Source organism: Elephas maximus, chromosome 10 (assembly GCF_024166365.1).
Source record: "Elephas maximus indicus isolate mEleMax1 chromosome 10, mEleMax1 primary haplotype, whole genome shotgun sequence".
In the NCBI taxonomy this organism is placed as follows: Eukaryota; Metazoa; Chordata; class Mammalia; order Proboscidea; family Elephantidae; genus Elephas; species Elephas maximus.
In genome coordinates this window covers 62,770,905-62,791,325 of record NC_064828.1, presented here as the reverse complement: position 1 = coordinate 62,791,325, position 20,421 = coordinate 62,770,905, and the positions used below count along the sequence as shown (strand labels likewise).

The 20,421-nt window shown below is 37.2% G+C and overlaps 1 protein-coding gene across 5 annotated transcripts in view; it reads left to right on the top strand.

Moving 5' to 3' along the window:
* The window catches only part of MAP4K5 (mitogen-activated protein kinase kinase kinase kinase 5), a 146,721-nt gene that overhangs the window by 23,114 nt on the left and 103,186 nt on the right, over nt 1-20,421 (top strand). For 3 of the 5 annotated variants that reach the window (XM_049899016.1, XM_049899015.1, XM_049899020.1), the window contains one exon: nt 15,550-15,607. In XM_049899016.1, the coding sequence (XP_049754973.1) occupies nt 15,550-15,607 (58 nt within the window). The other 2 variants (XM_049899018.1, XM_049899017.1) reach the window with 2 other exon arrangements.

The window sequence follows — 20,421 nt, the reverse complement described above, 5'->3', positions numbered from 1 at the left end:
CAATCCTCTGCCCCTGCTACACTGGCCTTTGAAACGTTCAGTTTATTCAGGAAATTTCTTTGCTTTTGGTTTAGTCCAGTTGTGCTGACCTCTCCTGTACTGTGTGTTGTCTTTTCCTTCACCTAAAATAGTTCTTATCTACTATCTAATTAGTGAAAACCCCTCTCCCTGCCTCTTTCCCTCCCTCCCCACTCTTGTAACCATCAAAGAATATTTTCTTCTCTTGTTTAAACAATTTTTTGAGTTCTTGTAATAGTGGTGTCATACAATATTTGACCTTTTGCAACTGACTTATTTCACTCAGCATAATGCCTTCCAGGTTCTTCCATGTTATGAAATGTTTCACGGATTCATTACTGTTCTTTATTGATGCATAGTATTCCATTGTGTGAATATACCATAATTTATTTATCCATTCATCTGTTGATGGGCACCTTGGCTGCTTCGATCTTTTTGCTATTGTAAACAGTGCTGCAATGAACATGGGTGTGCATATGTCTGTTTGTGTAAAGGCCCTTATTTTTCTAGGATATATTCCAAGGAGTGGGATTGCTGGATGGTATGGTAGTTCTATTTTTAGCTTTTTAAAGACGTGCCAAATGGATTTCCATAGTGGTTGTACCATTTTACATTTCCACCAGCAGCATCTAAGTGTTCCAGTCTCTCCACAACCTCTCCAACATTTATTATTCTGTGTTTTTTGGATTAATGCTAGCCTTGTTGGAGTGAGATGTCCTTCCATGTTCTTTTGATGCTTCTTGTATCATTTTATTTTTTTGCCTGTATTATTCTTCAGTAATGCAATTCAAGGCTTGAATTTTCTCTTCAATTCTTTCACCTTGAGAAATGCTGGTTGTGTGCTTCCCTTTTGGTTTTCTAACCCAGGTCTTTGCACATTTCGTCACAATACTTTACCTTGTCATCTCAAACTGCCCTTTGAAATCTTCTGTTCAGCTCTTTTACTTTATCATTTCTTCCATAAGCTTTAGCTCCTCTGCTATTAAGAGCAAGTTTCGGAGTCTGTCTGAATCTATGTTGGTCTTTTCCTTCTTTTTAATGACTTTTCAGTTTCTTCATGTATGATGTCCTTCATGTCTTTCCACAGCTCTTCTGATCATCAGTCATTACTGTCCTAGAGATGGTCTCTGAATTCAGGCGGGATATATCCAAGTCCATAATTTGGCTCTCATAGACTTGCTTTGATATTCTTCAGCTTCAGTTGAATTTGCACAAGTAATTGATGGCTGGCTGTTCTGCAGCCAGCCGCATGCTTTGTCTTGGCTGATGATATTGAGCTTTTCCATCCTCTCTTTCAATAGATGTAGTCAATTTGATTTCAGTATAATCCATCTGGTGAGGTCCATTATATAGTTATCAATTGTGTTGTTGAAAAAACTTATTCATTTCTGATGAAGAAGTTATCCGTCTTGTAGAATTCTACCACATGATCTCCAATGACATTTTTATCACCAAGGCCCCGTTTTCCATCTACTGATCCTTCTTTCTTTCCAACTTTTGCATTCCAGTCTCCAGTAATTATCAATACATCTTGTTGCACGTTTGGTTGATTTCTTTGTAAACTTTGACATTTGTGGTTAGTGCATAAATTTAATAATAGTCATATCAGCTGGTCTTCATTGTAAGTATGTGAATATTAACCTATTACAGTATTGTACTTCAGGATACATCTCAAAATGTTCTTTTTAATGATGGATGCAATAACCATTCCTCTTCAGTGTGTCTTTTCTGGCATAGTAGACCACAGAATGACCAGTGCTAGTCCATTTTAGTTCAACAGCTAGGATATCGATCTTCGAGGGTTCCATTTCATTTTTGACAACTTCCAGTTTTTCTTGATTCATATTTTGTACATTCCACGTTTTGACTATTAATGGATGTCTGCAGCTGTTACTTCTCATTTTGAGTCCCACATTTGCAGATGGAAGTCCTGAAGGCCTTACTCCATCTGCCTCATTAAGGTCTACTCTACTTTGAGAAGGCAGCTTTTGAGTGCCTTCCAACCTGAGGGGGTCATCTTCCAGCTCTTTATCAGAGAGTGTTCTGTTGTCATCCATAAGGTTTTCATTGGCTGATTTTTGGAAGTAGATCACCAGGCCTATTTTCCTAATCTACCTTAGTCTGGAAGCTTGACCCTACTGGTATTTTAAATACCAGCGATGTAGATTCCAGCACCTTCTCGTTGTTAGGTACCGTCAAGTCGGCTCATCTCATAGCGACCCTATAGGACAGAGTAGAGCTGCCCCATAGGGTTTCCAAGGAGTGGCTGGTAGATTTGAATTGCTGACCTTTTGGTTAGCAGCAGAGTTCTTAACCACTGCGCCACCAGGGCTCCTCCAGCATCTTATGTTCCCTTAGTACAAAGTAAGTTTCCTCTCTTTAACTGCCCATGTTTTCTTCTGTCCTTACACCTTTGCCCGGAACTCTGTCACAATCCCTTACCCCGACTCATCCCAGGAAAGTCTTCCATCAAGTCACAGCTTCGATTTACATTTCCCCTCTGAAGTTTTCTCTAACCCTCCCAGATTGGGCTCAGAACCCTCCTGTCTTTTATCACCTCTGGGAGCATTTCTCACACTATATTGTATGGTCTACTGACTTGTCTTTTTCGACGACTGATGAAAGCTCTCTGAAGACAGAAACTTTTGTTTTCATTACATCCAGGCACATAGTGGGTATTCAGTAATATTTGTTGAATGAATGAACCAGTTAAAAACAGTAGTTCATGAAGAATCAGTTATAGAGTTTTTACAGCCTGTGACATAATTGACTGTTTACTTGTGGATAAGCCAACTACTGTGCATTCTTCAGGCCTCAAATGCTGTGTTGCTACTTTTGTTCTGTAATAGTTTGTGTTCTTAGATTTGGGATGCATAATTCTGACCGTGAGGAATAGTCACTGGCCACTAGAGATGACTTGTTTAATCTTGAGACATCTAGATTTTCTGTTGCAATTTTAAAGAATAATTTTGGAGAAGGAGGGCATATTTAAAACTGATGCCCTCATTTGGCTTCAAGGAAATGTTTTGTGGCCCTTAAAAATATACCGAAAGGAAGTTAACTGGGGGTAGGAGGAGGAGCCTAATGCGAGAAGAGTAAAGTGGAATTCAAGAGCTGATCTCCATTATCTTCATGGTGATCATTTTGATTGCCAGTGCTTTTAGATGACCGTCATTACTTGCCAGTCTCATACCCTGCCCCAGCTTAAAAAAATTCTCTTCCAATTTCATAGCTACAGAGGTGTACTATGTATTGAGTCATATCTTCCTTTTTTTTTTTTTTAATTGTGGGTAAATTGTTTAGACATAAGACTTCTCCTTTGTAAATTATTTTAAATCAAATAAAAATTTACATTTTTGTTCATGGTTTATAAAATCAGGACCTATATAATATTGTTGAAATAGAAATGGTTTAATTAAGAAGACCAGCGTCTTTAAATTTTTGTCTCGGTGCAGGTAGAAATTTGAGGCTAACTTTTTACCATAAATTAAAAATCCGAAGCAGGAGGGTTTGAGTTAAAAGAATTCTCTGGTAGTAACTTGGAAATATCAGCTAAGGGATGAAAGGGAAATGCATTGGCAATGAGAATAGAAACTTAATTACCTGGAGAGGTTTTTCTATGGATTTGATGGTGACGTTGATTCCATTTGTTATGGGTTTATCTTTTTCCACCTAGTAATTTCAATTCCTGCTTAATAAGAATTAAATAAGAGCTATACTCAATTAATGTATTTTATTAGACTTCTGGGGGTTTAGTATTTTCTTAAGTCTAACACTAGTTTATAGCAATGATCTATTAAAAATGAATAGGAATCAAATATGTTTAGTTCCTTTTTCTAGAGGTGCTATGACACTTTTGTTAGTTCCTTTTGTAAAAAATGCAGGATCTTCAAATTTTTGCTTAATGTTAAAAACAAAAAGGCTTGAGCATATCACAATTAACTTGTTGGAGAGAAATGTTGGATTTCAAAAACCCAGTATTATGTATGAGTCCTTTAGATTATAGTGTGAAATTGTATAGTTAAATTTCTAAAAGATCTCTTTAGTCAATTGAATCTGTAAAGTCTCTGTTTAGAAGATCTCTTACTGAAAGCCTCTTTGCCTTTCATTATAAAAGAGCCTGGTACTGCTTTCTGTCTTAAAAATCCAGCTGGAAAATTACAGAGTACAAACAGTTACCCATCGGTTCTTTATTTGGAGAGAACAGAAATGTATCGTTAAAATGGAGACTGATATTTAAGTATTTATCCTATCAGTGGGAGTTATAATTTATATTCATTTATTTTTTATTTCTGTACTACATACAATATATTTTGGCTTCTGCATGGTATGGCTGAATTTTAAAATACCAGCTTTGTTTTATGTGGTTCTGTGGTTGTTGTTTAAATACTCTTAAGATTTGATTCTTTCTGAGCCCCTCAGAATCTCTCAAAAAAAGTGAAGGTGTCCTTGTGTCTTCGTTTTGATTCTGTTGAAATAAAAATGAATATACTTAACTGAAAATAAGAACATTTAAAACTTTACATTGTCAGTTTCATAGTACTTCCTAGTTGTCGTTATTTTATTCTTATTTTTTTAAATAAAGATAGTAATAAGCTTCCTACAATCATATTTAACAAATTTATAGAGCATTTACTACATTTTGCGTGTAGCCCAGTCCTCCAAAGTATCATGCCCAGAGCTTAGAAGATACCATGCTTAATTCAGCCTTGGAATATCAGGCAAGACTCCCTGGAGGAAGTCATATCTAAACTAAATCCCTGAAGGACAAGTCTTGGTTAACTAAGCTAAAGGGGCTGGGGGTAAGAGAGGAGAATGTACCAGAATGAGGGAAATGTTTTCAAACCAGAGACAAAATCACTTGCTTCTGATTAATCTAAAACCAGAATCAGTTGTTCTAAACTCTCAGAAGAGCATTTTAGATCTTTTCACATTGTTGGCACTTGTTTGATATTCTGTACGTAGGAAGTATAGAGTCATATTTTTGTTTGATTTCTAGTGAATTGCCCTAATGGTTCAGAATGCATTACCCTGATGCCTGTGCTACTTGAAAAACTGGAATATTGAATAATCTGAAGATGTTTTCTCATCGGAGACGTGTCAGCATCTATCACTGTCATATGCGTTAAGCAGCAATGCCGAATTCTAGAACCTTGAATGATTCTGAATATATCTTCATAATCTTGAGTGTAATAAGATATTACTTTTTAAGAGTACTAGAAGTATTTTTAAACTGTCACTGATAATGAATACACATACATATTACTTTCTTGTGCCATGTCCCTTGTACTTAAGCCTTTCTTCCTAGTATAAAAACTTCCACCCTGTGCCCATGGATGTTTCTCTTCTTTTTATAGAATTCCAGTGAAATTTTAAAAATGATCACTTTGGGGTCCGGGGAAAAAAGGAATCCCAAGAAATGTGCTGACACATAGGGATAGAAGTGGATATATTTGGTAGATTATGGTAGAGGAGCGTTGAAAGAAAAATTAGTTGAGTCTTGCTATTTGGCATCTTCTTTCAGCATACTTAATAATCAATAATATTTTTCCTTGGATCAAATTCACCAGTAAAATTATGTAAGACTTAAATTTGTAATAATTCACATTCCATTGTATTGAATATCACCATAGGGAGTGACTGTTAATGAAAAAGACAATTCGTGTATTACTTTATTAATCTTTTTTCAACAAAAGTCATTACTGAAATGTGTTAAATATTAAGCAGTTAATACTTTTCTCTAGTACCTGTTGCATTTAAAGAAGAGGGAAAAGTGACATTGAGACACAAACAAAAGAGTTCTCGTATTCTGAAACAAGCAGTAAAACCTTGACATTAGAATTCAGTTTCTGCTTTCTTACTCTTAATCTTGCTTCTGCCAGCAGGATGGCCTTGGGTGAGTCGTTTAACCTGAGTCATCTTGTGTTCAAATAAATACAATTAAATAAAACATATAAAAGTTCCTGCAGACTATAAAACATCAAAAATATAATTGCTGGAGGCGGAACCAAGATTGTGGATAAGCCAGAACCTTCTGGTGATCCCTCTCACATCAAAGACCCAAAAAACACAAGTGAAACAATTATATTTATGTCAAGGTAGGAGACCTGGACATCAAAGGCAAAGTTAGAAAATGGACTGAGCAACAGGGGGAGGGAGAGAGTGTTCAGAAGCAGAGAGGAGTTGCCAGACTTGAATCGCCAGATTCCCTTAGGCACCATTCCAGGAGTGACTGCTGTGGGCTAGCGGTAGCATTCCGGCTGCAGTTTCCTCAGGGAGAAACAGCCAGCCACACAGCGTGCTTACACCTCCAGAACCAGAGAAGAATGGCGCTCTCAGCGAAACCTAAGTACTAGCATACATTTTATCACTCCCTCAGCCCCCAAGCCGGCTTCGATGGCTGTTGATTTCCCTGGGACTGAGATAGGTCCTGCTATGCGTCCTGAGCCATTCACGTGATGTTGGAAAAGGAATAGATTTACAATTGGAGGAAAAGATAATATGCCAGCTCCACTAACCTGGGGACCAGAGAACAGAAATGGCTCCTGACCGGGCATAAACGGTCCATGGACTTTGAATACCTTTCCCCCTGCATGGACCTGTGTAGGCCTATATCAGGAGAATAGGCCCTTGTTGGCAGAATATAACTGTTTCAGCTGTACGGTGGAGAGGTGCGTATTTGACATGTGATACCGCATTGCCTATTAAACAGGGTCCTCACCTACCCACATCAGGGGCCTAAGGACTGGTGGCCCCATTCAGGTCACCCAGCCAGCCATGACAGGAGTCCAGGGATAACTGGTACCTCCCAGTCCTTACAACCAAAAGCATTGGGTGCCCATGGTCCGTCTGCAGAACCCACCCACCTCTGCCCTCTAGGGAACAGGGACACGCTTCCCTTACAGACACTCAGGGAACAGTTGTCAGCACCCTGCCTTGTTCAGAGCATGACCCCCTGCTGCAACCGGATACCTATACCTACACCAATCACCCCTGCCCTTGTAAGACTATAGGACAGAGCCTGTCCCACACACTTGATAACCAGCTACCTGGACACCTGAGCTGAATCCATACAAGAAAAGCGAATGGACTCCTAGGCTGATACATCTGATAAAAGCTCTCGCCATCTGGTGACAGGACGTCACACCTTCAAAGGTGAAAATTATCAAGCTAGCTCACTCAAACAACCTATTTCAGCATCTCAAAACATAAAGCAAGAAGCTAGGATATGGTAAACAAGCATAAAATAAACTAATACAGTAACTTCTAGATGGCTCAGAGACAACAATCAATATCACATCACATAAAGAAGCAGACCATGATCGCTTCAACAAGCTCTCAAAACAAAGAATCAAAAAATCTTCTGGGGAAAGGTCCCTTCCTGAAATTACTGGATGCAGAATACAAAGATTAATATACAGAACTCTTCAGGACATTGGGAGTGAGATAAGGAGATCAGGCAATATACAGAACAAGCCAAGGAACACACAGATAAAGCAGTTGAAGAAATTAAAAAGGTTATTAAAGAACATAATGAAAAATTTAATAAGCTGCAAGAATCCACAGACAGACAGCAATCAGAAATTCAGATTAGCAATAAAATTACAGAATTAGACATCTCAATAGAAAGTCAGAGGAGCAGAATCGAGCAAGTGGAAGGCAGAATTGATGAGACTGAAGATAAAACACTTGGCACCAATATATTTGAAGAAAAATCAGATAAAAGAATTTTAAAACATGAAGAAACCCTAAAAATCATGTGGGACTCTATCAAGAGAGATAACCTACGAGCGATGGAGTACCAGAACAGGGAGGGATAGCAGAAAATACAGAGAGAATTGGTGATTTGTTGGCAGAAAACTTCCCTGATATCGTGAAAATGGGAAGATATCTATCCAAGATGCTCATCAAACACCGCATAAGGGAGACCTTAAAAGAAAGTCACCAAGACATAGTATAATCAAACTTGCCAAAACCAAAGATAACGAGAGAATTTTGAGAGCAGCTAGGGATAAATGAAAAGTCACCTACAAAGGATAGCCAATAAGAATAAGTTCAGACTACTCAGCAGAAACCACACAGTTGAAGAATATTGCCAGCCAAGAATCATATTTCAAGCAAAACTTCTCGATTATGAAGGTGAAGTTAGTACGTTTCTAGATGAACACAAGTTTAAGGAATTCGTAAAAACCAAACCAAAACTACAAGAAATACTAAAGGGAGTTCTTTGGTTAGAAAATCAATAGTATCAGGTATCAACCCAACACTAGAACACTGGACAGAGAAATCAGATGTCAACCCAGATAGGGAAATCACAGAAATAAATCCAGGTGAAAAAATGCTCAAAACAGAGCAACAGTAATGTCATTATGTAAAAGAACATAAAACTAAATAAAGAGGGACTAAGAAATGAAGTCATAGAACTTTCATATGGTGAGGAAAACAAGGTGATATAAAGAAATAAAGTTAAGTTTAAACTTAGAAAAACGGGTAAATATTAAGGTAACCACAAAGGAAACTAACAATCATACCCATCAAAATAAAATACAAGAAAAAAAGAGAGACTCAGCAGAAGAAAAATCAAAAAAGAATAAAAGGAAAAGTCTATATGAAGATAAACTACTCAGCACAAAAAATTAAGTGGGAAAAAGAAACTAACAACAACACACAAAAAAGACAACAAAATGACAGCACTAAACTCATACCTATCCATACTTACACTGAATGTCAATGGACTAAATGCACCTATAGAGAGTGGCAGAATGGATACAAAAAAAAAACATGATCCGTCTATATGCTGCCTGCAAGAGACACACATCAGACTTAAAGACACAAAATAAAACTCAAAGGATGGAAAAAATATATCAAACAACAATCAAAAAAGCAGGAGTGGCAATATTAATTTCTGACAAAATAGACTTTAAAGTTAAATCTACCACAAAGGATAAGTAAGGATACTATATAAAGATTAAAGGGACAAAACAACAAAAAGACATAACCATATTAAATATCTATGCACCCAATGACAGGGCTGCAAGATACATGAAACAAACTCTAACAGCAATGAAAAGTGAGATAGACAGCTCCACAGTAATACTAGGACACTTCAACATACCACTTTTGGTGAAGGACAGGACATCCAGAAAGAAGCTCAATGAAGACACAGAAGATCTAAATGCCACAATCAACGAACTTGACCTCCTAGACATATACAGAACACTCCACCCAACAGCAACCAAATATACTTTCTTTTCTAGTGCACATGGAACATTCTCTAGAATAGACCACATATTAGGTCATAAAGCAAGCCTTAGCAGAATCCAAAACATCAAAATATTACAAAGCATCTTCTCTGACCATAAGGCCATAAAAGTAGAAATCAGTAACAGAAAAAGCAGGGAAAATAAATCAAGCACTTGGAAACTGAACAATAACCTGCTCATAAAAGACTGGGTTATAGAAGACATTAAGAATGGAATAAAGAAATTTATTGAATCCAGTGAGAATGAAAATACTTCCTATCAGAACCTTTGGGGCACAGCTAAAGCAGTGCTCAGAGGTCAATTTATATCAGTAAATGCACATAATCAAAAAGAATAAAAGGCCAAAATCAAAGAGTTATGCCTACGACTTGAACAAGTAGAAAGAGAGCAACAAAAGAAATCCTCAGGCACCAGAAGAAAGCAAATAATAAAAATTAGAGCAGAATTAAATGTAATAGAAAACAGAAAAAACAAATGAAAGAGTTAACAAGGCCAAAAGCTAGGTCTTTGAAAAAATTAACTAAATTGATAAACCATTGGCCAAACTGACAAAAGTAAAACAGGAGAGGAAACAAATACCCCAAATAAGAAATGAGATGGACGACATTACAACAGACCCAACTGAAATTAAAAGAATCATATCAGATTACAGATTACTATGAAAAATTGTACTCATAACAAATTTGAAAACCTAGAAAAAAATGGATGAATTCCAAGAAACTCACAACCTACTTCAACTAACACAAATGGAGGTAGAACAACTAAACAGACGCATAACAAAAGAAGAAATTGAAAAGGTAATCAAAAAACTCCCAACAAAAAAAGGCCTGGCCTGATGGCTTCACTGCAGAGTACTACCAAACTTTCAGAGAAGAGTTAACACCACTATTACTAAAGGTATTTCAGAGCATAAAAAAGGACGTACTGCCAAACTCATTCTGTGAAGCCAGCTTATCCCTGATACCAAAACCAGGTAAAGATACCATAAAAAAAGAAAATCGCACACCTGTATCCCTCATGAACTTAGATGCAAACATCCTCAACAAAATTCTAGCCGATAGAATTGAACAACGTATCAAAAAAATAATTCAACATGACCAAGTGGGCTTCATACCAGGTATGCAAAGATGGCTCATCATCAGAAAAACGATTAATGTAGTCCATCATATAAATAAAACAAAAGACAAGAACCACATGTTCTTATCAATTGGTGCAGAAAAGGCATTTGACAAAGTTCAACATCCATTCAATGATTTAAAAAAACTCTCAGCAAAATAGGAATAGAAGGAAAATTCCTCAACATAATAAAGGGCGTTTATACAGAGTCAACAGCAAACATCGTCCTAAATGGAAAGAGTCTGAAAGCATTCCCCTTGAGATCAGGAACCAGACAAGGATGCCCTTTATGACCACTTTTATTCAACATTGTGCTGGAGGTCCTAGCCAGAGTGATTAGGCTAGATAAAGAAATAAAGGGAGGAAGAAGTCAAGGTATCTCTATTTGCATATGACATGATTTTATACACAGAAAACCCTAAAGAATCCTCAAGAAAACTACTGAAACTAATAGAAGAATTCAGCAGAGTATCAGGACACAGGATAAACATAGAAAAAACGGTTGGATTCCTCTCCACCAACAAAAAGAACGTTGAAGAGGAAGTCACCATATCGGTACCGTTTACAGTAGCCTCCAAAAGGGTAAAATACTTAGGAAGAAATCTTACCAGAGACGTAAAAGACCTATACAAAGAAAACTGCAAGACACTACTGCAAGAAAGCAAAAGAGACCCACATAAGTGGAAAAACATACTTTGCTCATGGATGGGAAGACTTAACATTGTAAAAATGTCTATCCTGCCAAAAGCGATCTATAGATATGATGCAATTTCGATCCAGATTCCAAAGACATTTTTTAATGAGCTGGAGAAACAAATCGCCAATGTCATATGAAAGGGAAAGAGGCCCCAGATAAGTGAAGCATTACTGAAAAAGAAGAATAAAATGGGAGGCCTCATTCTACCTGATTTTAGAACCTATTATACTGCCACAGTAGTCAGAACAGCCTGGTACTGGTACAACAACAGATACATAAGCCAAGGGAACAGAATTGAGAATCCAGACATAAATCCATCCCCATATGAGCAGCTGATATTTGACAAAGGCCCAAAGTCTTATTAAATGGGGAAAAGATAGTCTGTTTAAAAAATGGTGGTGGCATAACTGGATACCCATCTGCAAAAAAATGAAACAAGACCCATACCTCACACCATGCACAAAAACTAACTCAAAATGGATCAAAGACCCAAATATAAAATCTAGAACAATAGAGATCACGGAAGAAAAAATAGGGACGACGCTAGGAGCCCTAATACATGGCATAAACAGAATACAAAACATTACTAACAGTGCAGAAGAGAAACCAGATAACTGGGAGCTCCTAAAAATCAAATGTCTATGCTCTTCCAAAGACTTCACCAAAAGAGTAAAAAGATTACCTACAGATTGGGAAAAAGCTTTTAGCTATAGTATTTCTGATCAGCATCTGATCTCTAAAATCTACATGATACTGCAAAAACTCAATTACAAAAAGACAACCCAATTAAAAAATGGGCAAAAGATATAAACAGGCACTTCACTAAAGAAGACATTCAGGTAGCTAACAGAAACATGAGGAAATGCTCACGATCGTTAGCCATTAGAGAAATGCAAATCAAAACTACAATGAGATTTCATTTCACTCCAACAAGGCTGGCATTAATCCAAAAAACACAAAATAATAAATGTAGGAGAGGTTGTGGAGAGACCGAAACACTTATATACTGCAGGTGGAAATGTAAAATGTTACAACCACTTTGGAAATCGATTTGGTGGTTTTTTTTTAAAAGACTGGAAAGAGAACTACCATAAACCAAAAAAACCCAAACCCACTGCCGTCGAATGAATTCCAACTCGTAGCGACCCCATAGAACAGAGTAGAACTGTCCATATGATCCAGCAGTTCCACTCCTTGGACTATATCCTAAAGAAATAAGAGCCTTTACATAAACAGATACATGCACACCCATGTTCATTGCAGCACTGTTTACAATAGGAAAAATATGGACGCAACCAAGGTACTCATGAACGGATAAATGGATAAATAAATTACGGTGTATTCATAGAATGGAATACTACACATCGATAAAGAACAATGATGAATCTGTGAAACATTTCATAACATGGAGGAATCTAGAAGGCATTATGCTGAGTGAAATTAGTCAGTTGCAAAAGGACAAATATTTTATGAGACCACTATTATAAGGACTTGATAAACAGTTTAAACATAGAAGAAAATATTCCTTGATGGTTATGAGAGTGGGGAGGGAGAGAGAGGGGTTTTCACTAATTAGTAGATAAGAACTATTTTAGGTGAAGAGAAAGACAGCACACAATAAAGGAAAGGTCAGCACAACTGGACTAAACCAAAAGCAAATAAGTTTCCTGAATAAACTGAACACTTTGAAGCCCAGCATTGCAGGGTCAGGGATTGGGGACCATGGTTTCAGGGAACATCTAAGTCAATTGGCATAATAAAATCTATTAAGAAAACATCCTGCTTCCCACTTTGGACAGTGGCGTCTGGGGTCTTCAACACTGGCATTTAGACATCTATGATGCGTCAAATGGTCTCAACCCACCTGTAGCAAAAGAGTGAAGAACACCAAAGACACAAGGTAATTATGAGCCCAAGAGACAGAAAGGGCCATATCTTTATGAAGTAGAGACTACATTAGCCTGAGACCAGAAGAACTAGGTGATGCCTGGCTGCAACCTATGACTGCCCAGACAGGGAACACAACAGAGAACACCTGAGGGAGCAGGAGAGCACTGGGATGCAGACACCAAATTCTCATAAAAAGAGCAGATTTAATAGTGTGAGACTAGAAGGACCCCAGAGGTCATGGTTCCCAGACCTTCTGTTAGCCTAAGATGGGAACCATTCCCAAAGCCAACTCTTCAGACAGGGATTGGACTGGACTATGGGATAGAAAATGATTCTAATAAAGAGTGAGCTTCTTGGATCAAGTAGATATATGACACTATGTGGGCAGCTCCTGTCTGGAGGGATGATGAGAGGGCAGGGGAGTCAGAAGCTGGCTGAATGGACACGAAAAGAGAGAGTGGCAGGAAGGAGTGTGCTGTCTCATTAGAGGAAGAGCAACTAGGGGTATATCCAAAACCAAAAACCAAACCCAGTGCCGTCGAGTCGATTCCGACTCATAGCAATCTTGTAGGACAGAGTAGAACTGCCCCATAGAGTTTCCAAGGAGCGCCTGGCGGATTCAAACTGCCTACCCTTTGGTTAGCAGCGGTAGCACTTAACCACTACGCCAGCAGGGTTTCCAAGGGGTATATAGCAAGGTGTATATAAATTTTTGTATGAGAGATTGACTTGATTTGTAAACTGTCACGTAAAGCACAATAAAAATTAAATACGTATAATTGCCATCATTATTACAGAGTTTATTTTCTAACACACATAACCCACTGAACAAGGTCCACAAGAAGATCCATTATCATTGCTTATTCTATAACTTCTGGCCAAGTTCTGTCTACCTAAGTCTTCGCTGGTATTCGAAATGTTGAGAAGTGAACAGCCTAAATCCGTATGCAGATATCTTTCTGTAACCTGAGGGAGATTAAAATCCCGAAGAATTTTAGAAACTCGGGACAAGACCTGGAGCTAACAATTCTTTTGTCTCAAAGAGAGCAAAGGCAAGAAAAAGAGAGGATGGGAATGGTGTAAGGCTTCTGGCTGAACCTCTGTTCCCATGTCTCTAAATGTATGTGTTCATGGTTAGAAGAATAGTCATGGAGCAGTGGTTAAAATGCCTTTGCTGTTTTCCTGAGATGGCCTTCTTACCTTATTCGCCGCAATAAATGAGGAAAATGTAACTTTTCGTCACAAAATATTTGAGACCTCAGTAGAAAATCTTTTTCTCCTTCCTTTCCGTTTGTGTCTTTCCCTTTGTATCTGGCTACCCCATTGTATTCTGTTTTCCTCACCTTATGTCCTTTCTAAACGTATCCCTTCCATGGCTCTCTTCCCTACATTCTTTGTCATTCTTCTCTTATTTTCCCCTTTTCTCTTCCTCTTTCCTTGCTGGTTATGTAACTTGACCGGCAAATTAGTGCGAGCATAAATACTTTCCTAATTTATCATATGCTCCTTATTTCTATGTACCGTATGAAGGTTGACTTTTGAATCAATTTAGTAAATGAAAGCCATAAATTATTAAATTCCATTTCCACATATGATGTACTGTTGGGTGCGGTGAAAATTAACACTTACATTAACTGTGAGAATATAATGGTACAATACTTCTAAACTATTTTGGCAGTAAATATTGACAGCCTTAAGCATTTGTATTTCATACCCTCTGACCGAGTAATTTCATATGTGATAATTTCATTTGAAAAAGACTATAACATCTTTAATGTCTAGCAGTAAGGGGGATGATTATATGGACTGTTATATAGCCATTTAAAATAATGTATAATATGGGGAAAATACATAATTTAAAAAGTAGAATACAAATTTGTACCAACAGTAGACCTTGGCAGACATGGAGTTAACATCAAAGGTTGAATAGAACCGCCCCATAGAGTTTCCAAGGCTGTAATCTTTACGGAAGCAAAGTGTCATATCTTTGTCCCGCAGAGCGGCTGGTAGGTTCAAACAGCTGACTGTTCGGCTAGCAGCTGAGTGCTTAACCACTGTACTCCCAGGGCTCCTTTTGTTCAATGTTAAATAGTTTCTCTTCTAGGAGTTTATCTGATGGAAAATAATCAAGGCTGTGGCTAGATATAAAGCACACAACTGCATGTGACAAAATGTATATAAAATTTGGTTTTTTTCTGAGTAACAAGATAGATTTTTTTTTATTTCCTTTAGTGATCTGTGATTATGTTTGTAATATAAATAAACATGAGCTTTTTTTTTTTTTTAATTAAAAAAAAAAGAAAAACCCAAATATAAAGAAAAGACTTGAAGGAAGTACATCGAAATTTTAAATACTAGTTGTTTCCAATTCGGAGACTAATGGTAGTTTTTTTTTCATGTCTTTTCTTGATTCTTCTTTAATGAAAATATGAATACAGTTTTATTATTAGAAATAAAGATTTTGTTTTATAACTTTGTTAAAAGCATGGTTGTTAAGCAACTAATTAACATAATACCGTATAATTTTTATATAATTAACTTTTTTAAAATTTCATTTCATTTTAGGCCAGAAATGTACATACAGGAGAGTTGGCTGCGGTAAAAATTATCAAATTGGAGCCTGGTATGTATTAAAACTCTCAAGATGATTTTTGATCTATTTCTTGTGCAGTTCATAAATACAGAAATTAAAAGTATTTTCCAGATTTCCTCCTTATTTGTTTCCCTCCTCCTGAAAAGAAGTCTTCTTTGTGTGTGCTGTCAGTGCAGTAGAATATCTCCAATATGGCTCTATTAAGTTCCATTGGATGTTGTTAGTTAAAGGCTAGTTTGATGTGATAGTTTTGTGCTAAATAAAAATTGTAATGTCTGTGTCTTAGTTATCTAGTGCTGCTATAACAGAAATACCTAAGCGCATGGCTCTAACAGAAGTTTATTCTCTCACAGTTTGGGAGACTAGAAGTCCAAATTCAGGGTACCAGCTCCAGGAAAAGGCTTTCTCTCTTTGTCAGTTCTGAAGGAAGGTCCTTACCATCCATCTTCTCTGGTTTAGGAGCATCTCAGTGCATGGACCCTGGGTCCAAAGGACATGCTCTACTCCTGGCTCTGCTTTCTTGGTGATAGGAGGTCCCCATGTCTCTCTGCTCACTTCTCTCTTTTGTATCCCAAAAGAGATTGACCCAAGACACAGCCAGTCTTGTAGATTGAGCTCTGCTTCATTAACATTACTGGCTCTAATCCTGCCTCATAACATCATAAAGGCAGGATTTACAACACATAGGAAAATCACATCAGATGACAAAATGGTAGACAATCACACAATACTGGGAATCATGGCCTAGTCAAATTGACACACATTTTGGGGGTACACAATTCAATTGATAATATTCCTCTTACAACTCATTGGCTAGTCACATCAGATTACATCATGGAGGTGATCACATATATCACAAAATGGAGGGAAACAACATCATTGTATAACTGTCAAATTACATTATTACATAACTACAAACTACATCATTACATTACTGTCAAACCACTGAGAATCATGGCCCAACCAGGTTGACACACAACCCTGATGATCACAGTCCACCCCTTTTCAACTTGGCACCTGTACACATTTCCTTAAACTATACGCAGTCTTTAAATAAAGACAGTTACAAAGTCATACTTGAGCCTGATATGGTACAACTAACACATATACAGCCAAAAACACACTAGCCCTGTTTATATCTTGTTTTATAAGTGAAGAAAACAAAAATACTTGATGCACACACACAAGGAAGGAATACTAATAATAATTACAGTCCTTTACAACTACTCATGTGGCCGTAAGTGGTATTTAGAACTCCTTTGTACACCACCCTTTCCATATTTCCTTTGCCCTCAATAAGCACCTCTGCTGGTTGTGCTTCTTTGCCTGGTAGATTGACCCAAACCTTCATTCGTGAAGGGCCTGGGTCATTAGTAATCATGTTGGCATTGGATCGTGATAGTTTTCCATTGACTTTAATCACAAGGTATGGTAGTACTAAGAGATACCCTAAGGGACCTCCTGTATTCCAGACGTACTCTTTACCTCATTATGTAATATCAATCTGATTTCCCTTTGGTATTTAGAACCAATCACATCAGCCAATATGGTAAATTCCCTTCTTTGCCTATTGATCCAGGGGCATGAGGAGCCCCAAGTGGCCAAGTGACATTCTTAACTTCCAGTTCGGTTGAATCTGTGTTGTGTGGAAATATTCCTCCCTTTGGAACTAAGACCTCTAGACCTGCAGAACATAGGGTTGCAAGAACAGGAAGCAAAAATTTTACGAATGGGTCACTAAGGGTAATAATAAGTGATGCCACTCCCATTTCCACCTCTTGATTCCTGAACCCATGAATCCTGACTATGAGAGAACCAGAACCATATATTGGATTCCGGTTTAGAGCACATTCAGCCTCCTGGAGAACATTGCCCCAGCGCTGCAAGGTATTGCCACCTAGCTGGTGCTGTAATTGTGTCTTTAGAAGGACATTCCATCGTTCATCAAGCCAGCTGCTTCAGGATAATGGGGAACATGGTAAGACCAGTGAATTCCATGAACATGGGCCCATTACCATACTTCATTTCCTGTGAAGTGAGTCCCTTGACATAAGGTGTTGCTGTGTGGGATACCATGACAGTGGATAAGGTATTCTATAAGTTTAGATAGTAGTTCTGGCAGAAGCATTGCATGCAGGGAAGGCAAATCCGTATCCAGAGTGTCTATTCCAGTAAGAACAAAATGCTGCCTTTTCTATGATAGAAGCAGTTCAGTGTAATCAACCTATCATCAGGTTGCTAGCTGATCACTTTGAGCAATTCATCTGGTTGTTCACTTTGCTTGAAAGGAGACAAGGTCCTTCCCCCAGAGCCAACAGAAGGAGAAAGCCTTCCCGCAGAGCTGGCACCCTGAATTCAGACTTCTAGCCTCCTAAACTGTGAGAGAGTAAATTTCTTTTTGTTAAAACCATCCACTTGTGGTATTTCTGTTATCGCAGCACTAGATAACTAAAGACACTAACTTAATTTTCTTTTTAAATTTTAATAAAATATTTGAACTTTACTTTTAGCCTTTATGAGCATTTGATTAGGAAAGTGTTCAGTAATTTTTGAGAGGGTGGGAGAAGGGCAGATTTGTTTGGATAGGTAAGAATTTATGAATTCAAAATAAATATATTTGGGATAATGATATTTTATGTCAGCTATTTATACCCTGGCTAATTGATTTAGATTTGACAATCCTGGTCTGAACCTAATGGTTTATTTTATTAACAGTTCTGTGTCAGAAGGCTATTTGTTTTAGAACACACTAATTTCTTTTGAGAACAAAACTGTATAAAACCTGAAACAGTGTTGCAATTTTTATATCCTTACTAAAAGTTTCTAATGAGAGCAGTAGTAATTTTTAACCTCTTGGGTGAATATTGTGTGGTTTGTTCAATTTGTTGGTTCATAAGCTTAGTCATGGAGTCCCTGGGTGGTGCAGATGATTAATGTGGTTAATATAATCGGCAGCTTACTGAAAGGTTGGAAGTTCAAGTCCATCTAGAGCTGCCTCAGAAGAAAGGCCTGGTGATCGACTAAAAAATCAGCCATTGAAAACCCTATGGAACGCAGTTCTACTCTGACATACATGGAGTTGGCACAAGTTAGAATCAACTCAGTGGCAGCTGGTAAACTTAGACATATAGAGTGATTATAACCATAATTATGTATCAGTTTCTTAATTTAGCAGTTAAAATGGTTTTACATTTCAGACACAATATTTGGATTTTTATATATGTGTTAGAGAGTTGATGACATTACTGATGTAGCATATGCTGGAGCACTTTAAAAATTATATATATTTTCAGATAGAACATGGTATCCTTCTTTTCTATCAAATAGAAATTGCTGTAATTTTTTTTAGAGCACTCTTATTAAACTACGCCCAACATTAGTATAGAATGATCTCCAAAATGACACTAACACAAATAGAAGGGAATAGAACAGAACTATGCAAACAAACATTTGCCTCTCTTGGACGGGAATCACTGTAGCGAATATTCAGGCTGTGTTCAAGTGATGGTTGTGGTCAGGATAATGGCTGGGTTCTTGGAGGAAACAAAGATGTTTATTTTTTCTCTGCCTTTAATGACTGCACTGGGCTTCTTACAGCACAGTTTGATGTATTTGAGAGTATGGGTTATTTTTAATTAAAGTTATATAATGAATTAATGAATATATTTTTTAAATCCTACAATTCTGATTCCTCGATAAACTACATATTAGAATTAACATAGGGTTGCAATTTATTAAAAAATATTATGTATATGATGTTATTCATGTACAAGGATTAATTGCTGGGACCATAAATTAAGAACCTTTAAAGACTGAAATTTGTCACTGCTGTGCAAGTTACTAGTTTGTTTTAGAAGTCTTCCTTATATAAAGACCGTATATTTAAACTCTTCTTTAAAGAATAACATATAAAAGTTCAGTAAAACGATACAATTTCAGTATTTGGCCATTTTTATATTCTGTTAATTCCCTGCTCTTATACTTTTCCCCAAGAGTCCCTGGGCGGTGCAGATGGTTAAAGCGTTCCACTACTAGCTGAAAGGTTGGCTGTTTGAACTCACCCTGAGGTGCCTCAGAAGACAGGCCTGGTTATCTCTTTGCAAAAGGTCACAGCCTTGAAAACCCTATGGAGCAGTTCTAGTCTGCATACATGGGGTGGCCTTTACTCGGAACTGACTTAATGGCAACTAACAACTACATACTTTGCCCCAATTCTATCAGATTGTCTTTTATTATTGGTTTTTAGATTTTTTGCACTTTGAGAATAGTGACTCTGTATCATGTTTTAAAAGTTTCTCCAGTTTGTCTGTTTATGATACTCATCCGGAAATATTTTTTTCTCTTCAGTAAATTTGGCAGTCCTCCTTTTCCTATTTTCCTTTCCTCCATTCATAGGCATTTTCTATTAGACATTTATAAGAATATTTGACTATAATTTTTTCTCACTTTTCTATCTTTCCACATTTAAACGTTTGCTCCATCAGGAACTGTTTTTTTCTAAGGGATGAAAGTGAGCTATAAGTCTGTTTTCGAATGGCCAGACAATTTCTCCAAACTGTTCAGTACAGAATCTGTCTTTTACTCACTGGTTATCATAAGCTAAATTTCCATTTAGGCATGGGTTTTGTGTTCCGTCCTAATGATTTTCTTTCCAGTGCAGTACGGTCTTGTTTTTTATTACGAAACCTTTTCATTTTATAATTCTCATTGCTTTTATTTTTCGGATATTTCCCATCTTTTTTCTGTTTTTTTTTTTTTTTTTTCCAGGAGAACTTGAAAATCATGTTCATCAAAGAAAAAAAAAAAAACCTTGTAACATTAATTTTAAAAGATTTCGACTTTTG